We start from the raw sequence: 9727 nt of genomic DNA, 5'->3' as shown, positions 1-9727 counted from the left end.
AGAGATCTCGAGAGGTGGACTTCCACTCAAATATATCAGTAAAACCCTAAACCCTAAACCTAAACCCTAAACCAGACAATCTTTCAAAACAAAAATTGATCATTCTTGATATTTTGAATTCATGAGTTTGGACGACTTAACACCAAATCTAATAAGAAGAAGAGAGACTAAACTAATTAATTTCAAAAGATAAAGCATAAAATTTTTTATTTGGGTTTATTTTTGAAGAAAATAATCTGAAGCGTACCTCACAAATGGATGGTGAAGCTGCGTTTTTTTTTTTTTTTTTTTTTTTTTCTTTCTCAGTATATTTTATTTTATTTGTGAGTTTTTTTAATGGTGTTACAAAAGGGTAAAAGACTTGGCGTTCGTGTTACATCTGTTTGAAATTATATTTATATTTATTGATTTATTGGTTATTGATTCACATAAAACAAATATCATATTTATCAAAAAATTGAGAAGTGGTTGGAATGTAATTTGAGAAAAGAGTGGGCAATTTCAGGTCTACAAGTAGGTCATTAGCAGTTACACTGTCTTCATAAGAGGAGCAGCTGCAGATATTGATTCTAAAACCCAAAACCCTAAAAGCGAAAAGAAAGTTCCCAAAATTTCTCTTGCTCTGAAACTGCCATGGATTTGGAACCGACCGATTTCGATCGTCTCATGTTCTTCGAGCACGCTTGTAAGGCTGCAGAAGCCGAATACGTCAAGAACCCTACAGATGCCGACGTTCGTATATCTTCTTCCTTTCTGTGTTTTATTTTATTTTAGATTCGTCGTTTCCTTCGAACTCCGATAGTTTCTCTCACAGGATTGGCGCATCGGCACTCTATTTAGATTATCATCGCAATTAATCTGTTATTTTCGTTTTCATCATTTTCTTGCTTTGTTTTCACATGAATTCGTCGTTGCCTGCTAGATTGGGAAATGGAAATGGAAATGTTCTGCATTTTTTTCGAAAAATTACCCGTTTTTTTTCTCCTTATCTCTACAGAACTTAACCAGATGGGGTGGAGCTTTATTGGAGTTGTCTCAGTTTCAGAACTTTCCTGAGTCGAAGAAAATGACCGAAGGTACTGCTAATTTTCTTATTTTACTTAAATCCTTTTTGGTTAATTGAGGGCATTATCACTTATTTTTTTAAGATAATGATTTTCATGCGGTTCAGCTTTTCAAATAATCTGAAAGTAGTTGAAGAATTTAAAATCTGATCAAAATCAAGAGCTATTTTGAAGACTTTCTCGTGAAATCAGTTTTTTTTTAATATTTTATAATTCTCAGGAAACATAAATTCTGCCAACACTTATTTTTTTTAAAGTACATACAATATAACAAGTGCGCCCTACATTTGTTTGAACATGAAATTATCAAATTACGGATTTTTTTTTTAATATTTTAAATGGAGCATATAATGATATTATGAGTATTCTTGTGCTTATGTTTTTGAAATTTTGTTTGTGGTCTGTTTTTGAGCAGATGCTGTTTCGAAGCTAGAGGAGGCGCTTGAGGTGAATCCCAAGAAGCATGACACCCTTTGGTGCCTTGGAAATGCTCACACCACGCAGGCGTTTTTAATTCCAGATCGGGTGGAGGCAAAGGTTTATTTTGATAAGGCAGCTAAGTACTTTCAACAAGCTGTTGATGAGGTACCATTTTTTTATTCAGTGTCAATGTCAGTCTCAGAGATGCCTCGTGGTATGTATTTTACTCGCAGTTGAAACAATTTGTAATGGAGTACTTGTGTTTTATGTAGGATCCTTTAAATGAACTTTACCTTAAATCGTTGGAAGTGGCTGCTAAGGTATGTTTTGTATTGTATTGGTTTTGTACCATCAAATTGGTTAAATGGCTCCTTTGTCTTATGATTTGTGTTTGGAAGCTGCAATGGAATATATAAACGGTTGTTGCAGTTTGTTCAATTTTGTTGGCACTTTTGTGTCTTTCATTGCGTTTTTCATTTTTTTATTGTAAAACGGTTCTGGTATCTATTTTTATGGCTAAAAGTATGAGTTTGCCTTGATTTGTAGATTGTCAATACATCCATGTTGACCACATCTGAATGAATTTGATTCTATTCATCTTATTTGATCTGATTCAGAAAGCTCCCATTATATAGATCACACAATTATTTTCGAAGAGTCCTGACAATTTTACCAGATTTGCACGTCTGTGATGAGCACAAATCTTGCATCTCGATGTTCCATCTTTTATCCAGGTTGTGTCCTTAGTAACCCAAAGCCAAGCCAATTATGTGTGATGCCTTTTGATCTCCCTGCTTTGCCCTGCCCAGCTCTTTGCCGCCCTAAACCCTGCTCTTCTGTCCTGCCCTTTGCTGAGACTATTCTAAATGGAATAATCTTGAACTATATAATGTGATTTTTTACTATAAAATTTTATTGTCTAGATGTTGTAATCTACAAGCATATATTTGTTCAGGATTTGGTGATTAAGATTTTCTTACTGAAATTTTAATAAATTATTGTCATAATTGTCAATCAGAAAATAACTCTCACAATGCCTCAAAAAATGAGAGGAGTGGGAGCAGAGTGTTCTCTGCCATGGTGAACGGAGGATGCAATTATTCTCATTCTTTATCAGAAGCCCTTAATGCCCCTATTTATTTTTTCCTTCCCTCACATTTTCAATGGATTTTGGTTGTTTTTGTCTCCTCATAATACCAAATAGGGTTTTAAGAACTCAGACCAGTCACTTCCTCATACTTCTTTCTTCCTCTGTCTTTTTTTTTCTTCTGCATCCCAAACATTTTCTGTCCAAGGTTCTTCTTCACTTCTTCCTGTTATATTTCTGGCCATTGGCACTTTCTGATTATAATGGTTTTTGGAAGAAACTAAGATTGGAGAAAACCATTGCTAGTTCTAGGAAGGGGAATGGACTTGCAGAAGATGAAGAGTAAAATTATGTATAAATTGGGTGAGGAAAAAGACATCTACTGATCTAGTTGTAAGGAGAGTTGTTAGGAACCAGACATATAAATGGGGAGGAAAATCTTGCTTTTATTGAATTCAATGTAAATAATGGAAAATAAGAGGAAGATGTCCAAAGGTTTTGTTCCTTCACAAAAGGGTTCCGTTCCCCCTTGTCAAAAGATTGATACATAATTGACTATTCTTTGAAGTGGATTTGTTCCTTGTTTTTTATTTGATGGTACCTTATCCACTCATCCAATTCCTTCTTTCAAGAATTATCTTTTTGTTTATTTAAATAAAAAAAAGGATCATGAACTTGTTCTGAGATTGGCTTCTGGGTCAATTTACTAATGCCTTTCTTTTCAGGCTCCTGAGCTTCATGTAGAACTTCATAAGCATGGATTTGGTCAGCAGCAGCAGGCAGCAACAGCTGGATCCTCTACATCTTCGGGTACAAAGGTAATATTTTTGTCTTGTTTGTCTAGCTTAACCTTGTGATTATTTTGTATCAGTTTTTTTTTTGTTTTTGTATAATTCTTGACTTTTTATGAACAAACAATATATATTTCACATCAATTTGTTAATTAATTGATTTTTCTGAGATTTTAGTAACTTAACTTGAAATCATCTTCATATATGCACTGTTCTTTGATGAAGAAAAAAACAAGGAGTGCAGATTCAGTGAAATAAAGGAGTTTGTTGACTCGAATGTACTGTGTCATTACATTTGCAAGTTAATGGTGCTAAATGTTAACTTTTCTACGATAAGTTTGGTTTTTGTAGTGAAGTAGGAACTTAGTGACTAAGGCATGCGTGACTAATTTTATACTATGGACTCGTAGGTTTTACCATGAGTGGACCAAAGTGACTTTGTATGGATCTTAGTTTACCTAATCAGTGTATACATGCTTTGAGATAGATTGATGTGCATTTTATTTGAAAAATTCAAGAGCCAAGTACAACCCATACAAGAATATCAGTAAGCATGTCTTCTGCTTTGTATTGGAGTTTTATTACCTATTTTGTTTGTTTTTTGTCAGACGCAGAAGAAAAAGAAGAGTAGTGATCTGAAGTATGACATATTTGGATGGATAATTCTGGCAGTTGGCATTGTTGCATGGGTGGGATTCGCAAAATCGAACCTGCCTCCTCCTCCTCCTCCTCCACCTCCTCGATAAGTGAAATCATTTGATTCTATCTCATACATTATTGATTATTGAGAGATATTTAATTTGGGTCAGTGCCGTTTGTTTACCTTGTCACAGTAGTTATGTTTTTAATGATGTAGCCATTGGTGTATCTTATCTGTCATACAAATTTTTTTCCTACTGTGGGTTGCGCAGTTAAATGTGTCCGGTTTACATTTTTGCTAGTATTGCAGAATTAAAAGCATTGCCTTCAGTCAAGTATTGAATATAATAAGAGTTTTACGCCAAGGTTTTGGTTTTTCATTTATGACTTAGCTTCATTAGTGTTAGTGTTAGTTTGGTAAATAGACAGTTAGTTCTGACTGTGACGTGCTTTAATAAATTTGTGAGTGAGAAATTAATTTTGGGTCTGTATTGGAAAAATAAGTAGAGTTTTTCTAAAAGCTAGTGCTCAAGTTAAAATAAAGATAGATAAAGATGTTTTTTACAAGTTTATGTATAAACTAATCTTAATTTAAGAAGTTCATTTTATATTTTTAATTTTATATTTCTCTCCTTGATGGACATCTGGAGAATTTGTCCAAATGGGTCTATCTCGGAACTAGTATTGTTGTTCAACTTTCAAAGCAGATGAGTTATTTGGGGAATATTCTCTCTGAAATAATTTACTTAATATATTCTTATTACGTAATATTTATCAAAATATTCCTATTATGTAAAGGATAATCAAATATTAAATCTACGAGCTCGTCCTCTATAAATGATTTCTAACATTAACATTTATATATGTTATTAAAATCATGATTGACATCATTACGAAACTTTAATATTTCAATTAGGTTGCATTTTAACGTTTAATGAATCATTTGTTACACGAATTATTTATAAAAGAAAAAAAGTAAAAAATAGGTGACCTGATCCGTCTTGTATAGGTCTATTCTGTCAAGGAATGCAGGTTTATTTCATGGGCTGGGCTCGTCCTGCAGTTGCCATTTGTCAATTTGCGTAGAAAAGTTTTTTTTTTTAAATTAAATTTTTATTAATTATAAAAAAATCCTATTTCTGCCGTTAAAAAATTAAAATTTCATCTCACTTTCATTTCATTCAATAAGATAATAATATAAAAGAATTCAGGTTGATAATTCAATTAAGATAATAATATAAAAGAATTCAGGATGATAGAGTTTGATTAAAAATAATTAAATTTTATTTTATATTTATATTCTTTTCTATATATATATATGAGTATCTATCAAAATTTTACTACAAAATAACTAATTTTTTAGTGATTATCTTACTGAAATATCTCTTTTAATACTATTTTTATTAACATATTTTAAATATATTTTTCTGAAAATTAAATTTATTATTTTTAATATTAACTTTTTCAGATGAATAAAATAAAATATTTATTTTAGTACATTAAATTTTTTTTTTAAAATAATGTAAAAGTCATATTGTAATAATGAATGAATGAGTGGAGTATTATATTTTTTTAAAAAAAAAATAATAATTAATTTTTTATTTATACATGTTAGTGGGCCAATTTGTTTTGTTGTTGGTCCGTGTGGATTGCAGGTTATGTAGTGCGGATCTAAGCGGATCAACGGGTTGAATTAGTGAGTCCGTCCTTCGTTTTTCAGTAGCTGGCTGTGGCCGGTCAGCATGACCCGTTTCACATTGTCATCCCTAACAAAAAGCATGAGAGGATTAGGTTGAAATTTATGTGAAAAAAATAGCTTTCAAATAAGAATTAAATATATTTTTCGTCTTTGTATTAAAAGACGAAGTGTTAATTTTTTTTTTGATGTGGCTAACAGAGTGCCAACTTGGACTTCTTTTTGTGTTCCATATAGGTCATTCAGTATGACTTAATGATTGATAACCTAGAGTGACAAAGTTTGACTCAAAATTCCATTGACTTGCTCTATTGTGTGAGTAGATTGCACTTGAGGATATGATTTCGCTTGTGGAATCAAGGTGAAGACACATTGGTTCGTGATTGTGTGTTTTGGTTGATTGTGAGTAGTGCAAATGTGTTTGTTGATAACGTGGTAAGTGTTTTATACATCATTTGTTGTTCATAAATTGGGGCTTTCGTGGGGTGATCTTTAGGGCTTTTTCTTACAATGACCTTGGCTTGAAAAGGCAAGAATTTTTTGGTTGAAAATGTAGGGTTTTATTTGTTTCTAGTTTGTTTTGTTGTCAAGAATGATATTCGAAAAAAATGTAGGAAATGAGTTTCACTGTGAGTCTTCATCATATGGAAAAAATTATAAGATCTCCTTCGTCACATTACCAAGGAGGTGAAAAACATGTTTATCATGAATTGGATTAAGACACATAATCATATTTTGAAGTATGGTTGTGAGATTGAGCTATGGTGGAAACCTAAGATAGGAAGGATGGACACAAATTTCAGTAATTAATTGATGACAGAGATGATATGGAATTCGCTATGTAGAAAACATAAATAAGGAAGTAAAAATTTATGTTCAACACATTCTGGTTAGTGAACCACATATAATTGAGTATGCTAGATTTGTTGGTGTAGAAGGGCTTGGGATTGCTGGTGTGGTGTGGAGGAAGATAAGACAAATGTTGGTGCTAGTATGGAGGATGATAAGACAAATGTTGGTGTTAGAGTTGATGAAATAGAGGAATTGGGGACTAAATTTCATGGTGTGGAATGTGATAGTATAAAGGATATAAGAAATGAATTTGGTGATGTAGATGATGATGTAATGCAGTATTTTGAGATTGAATTCGATGGTTTAGAAGATGATGTTATAGAGGATTTGGTGAGTGTAATGCATGATGAAGATGATAATGATGAACTGATTGATAAAGATGAGGATGACAATGAAGATAAGGATGAAAACGCTGAAGGAATTGGTCTAGGCATAAATTTGGATTATGTGGTGAAAAGATGGGCACGTTTGATAAACAAGATGAACAAAGGTGAGAGTGTACCTCAAGATAGAGATAAGAGTAAGTGTGAGGGAACCTTTGATAATCATGAAATACACCAAGATTACACTAGTGATGAGTTAGTTAGTGATGTTGATGAAGAAGGAAATTGTGTGCAAAAATTTCCAAAGTTCAGAATGCAAGACTTGTCCATGAACTTTAAATTCAAGGTTGGGATGGAATTTGCATCCTTCAAACAAGATATTATGAAGCACTATGAGTTGAATGGTAGAGAAGTTGAATTTGTGAAAAATGATCATGTTAGAGTTAGGGCAATATGCAAAAAGAGGTTTGGATTTGTGATGTTGGAGGTGGGTGTCAGTGAGACTTTTAGATTGAAAACACTTGTTCAGAGGCATACACGTGGGAGGGTATTTGTCAACAAAAATGAAAATAAAGACTGCCTGCCAAAAGTTGTGTTGGAGAAATTTAAAACTGTTGGGAACATGACAACAAATAAGATTATTGATAACATTAAAAGAACTTACACTATTGGAGTCACTACTTGGAGGGCTTTGAGGGCCAAAAATAAGGTTATGCATATCATTGAGAGAGATTGACAACAACAATATTTCCAACTATTTGATTACGTGGCTGAAATAAAACGTGTTAGTTTTGCAAGTATTTGTAAGATTAAAGTCAACCAACCACCTAATCAAATTTTATAGTCAGGGTTTGGCAGTTTCTATGTGTTTGGAGGGTTGCAAAAGAGGATTTTTAGCTGGTTGTAGGCTAGATGGATGTCAATTGAAAAGTAAATATGATGGGCAATTGTTGGTAGTAGTAGGAAAAGAGGCAAATGACCAATACTTTCCCCTTGCATTTGTAGTTGTGGAAAATGAAGGGAAGGAGCCGTGGAGATGGTTCTTGACGGTTACTATTAGAGGATATTGTTGATATCCAAACCAACCGTTGGATGTTTATTTCAAATCAATAGAAGGTACCAAAGTTTTTGTATTAATGACTATATGATGGAATTACTGATCACAAATTCATTATGTGTACGAACTTTTGATAGTATTTGATGAAATTTTACCTAGGATGGAGCAGAGGTTTTGTCTTAGGAATTTGAATAACAATTTTAAGAAAAGATTTAGAGGGACTTACTTATATGAGACCTTAAAATGGATGCTGCTAAAGCAACCTACTACCAATCTCATGATGCAAAGGTGCAAGAGATGAAAAGGTAAGTGAAAATGCATATGACTGGTTAATTGGAATTTCAAGTTCAACTTGGTGTAGACATGCTTTTAGCAACTACCCTTGGTGTGATGTGCTTATGAAAAACTTTTTAGAATCATTTAGTGGTACAATACTGATTGCTTGAAATAAACTAATCCTTACAATAATTGACTAGATTAGGACCAATAATTGCAACATTGAATGAAAAATTTGGTACTTATATTAGGACTATTATGCCAAAGCCTAATAAGGTTAGAAAGGGAGGTTCATAGTAGTGGAAATTGTTTACCTGTGTGGTATGGACAAGAGAAGTTTGAGGTTACACAGGGTTTTACAATAGAAAAATATGTTGTAGATCTTAAGCATCACACATGTACCTGTTATTTCTGAAATTTAGTAGGTATACCCTATAGATATGTTGTTGATGCAATCAACTATAAGCTAGAATAGCCTGAAGATTATGTTACAAATACTGAGATACTACAAAAGGGATGCATATCTTGCATGTTGCAACTAAGAAATTCTTGCCATAAATGGACAACAGTTGTGGCCAAGAACTAATTCCAACATATTCTACCTCCACTGTATAAGACACCTTTAGGAAGGCTAAGAAAATTAAAGATGAGAGAAGTGGATGAAGATGACCATGCCAACAAATAAACAAAACAAACTTAAGGATGAAATGTAGCACATGTCAACAATATGGGCACAATAGCAGAGGTTGCAAAAATAGATCCAGAAATATGTCCAAGAAAAATACATGGGTAATCAACCTTTTAACACATACAATAATATTAAGATTTTGTCGAAATTTCTTTTCTATTTTGTATTATATGTGCAAGAGAAAAGGAAGGCAACAAACAATCCAACACAAACTGCAATAAGAACTACGAGTAAAGCTTCAACATCTGGAATGACACACAAAAGCAATTTCGCAAGACCTCAACCAACAAGGAAGAAGAATACCAGATCTTTCACCCCTCACATGGAGACACCTATTGTAGGCTTCCAAGCAAGTACAAATAAGGACTTTCAAAAGAAAAAGTAAAACTATTGATATATGTGGGATGTGTAAATATTAGATTATTGATGGCCATGTGTTGGCTCATCAGAACTTATTTTGGTCCCATGTGGTGGATGGTTTTTTTAATGTACTTTGTCCCATTGTATTCAATAGTCCACCAACTTTTATATTTACTTTACCAAACATGTATGAACAACTTGTATTACCTTGTTATTTTTAAATTTCTTGACCAAAATTAATAACTTTTATTACTTTCATATTACCTATTCAAATCGTTTATTTTTCCTCATACAATCATAAATTAACACTGATTTTACTTAATATAAAAAAAATTCACATTACAAAGGGATAACATTACATTACATATTACAATTTCTCTTTAACAAGAGCATGAAAAAAACACAATTGTAAAAGATCAAGAGACACCCAAAATACACATTAATTTTCCCAAATTTTCTCTCTCTACCACTAAT

The 9727-nt window shown here is 32.7% G+C and overlaps 1 protein-coding gene across 1 annotated transcript; it reads left to right on the top strand.

The window, feature by feature from the left end:
• The first annotated feature begins 430 nt into the window (after positions 1 to 430).
• On the top strand, positions 431 to 4366 carry LOC137837283 (mitochondrial import receptor subunit TOM20-like). The gene is made up of 6 exons (XM_068646241.1): positions 431 to 732; positions 998 to 1076; positions 1480 to 1649; positions 1757 to 1804; positions 3297 to 3389; positions 3971 to 4366. The coding sequence occupies exons 1-6, from the start codon at positions 634 to 636 to the stop codon at positions 4106 to 4108; spliced, it is 627 nt and encodes a 208-aa protein (XP_068502342.1). The 5' UTR covers positions 431 to 633; the 3' UTR covers positions 4109 to 4366.
• Positions 4367 to 9727: the final 5361 nt, after the last annotated feature.

The sequence above is a fragment of the Phaseolus vulgaris genome, chromosome 4, assembly GCF_000499845.2.
Source record: "Phaseolus vulgaris cultivar G19833 chromosome 4, P. vulgaris v2.0, whole genome shotgun sequence".
Lineage (NCBI taxonomy): Eukaryota > Viridiplantae > Streptophyta > Magnoliopsida > Fabales > Fabaceae > Phaseolus > Phaseolus vulgaris.
This window is presented reverse-complemented; position numbering and strand designations above follow the sequence as displayed.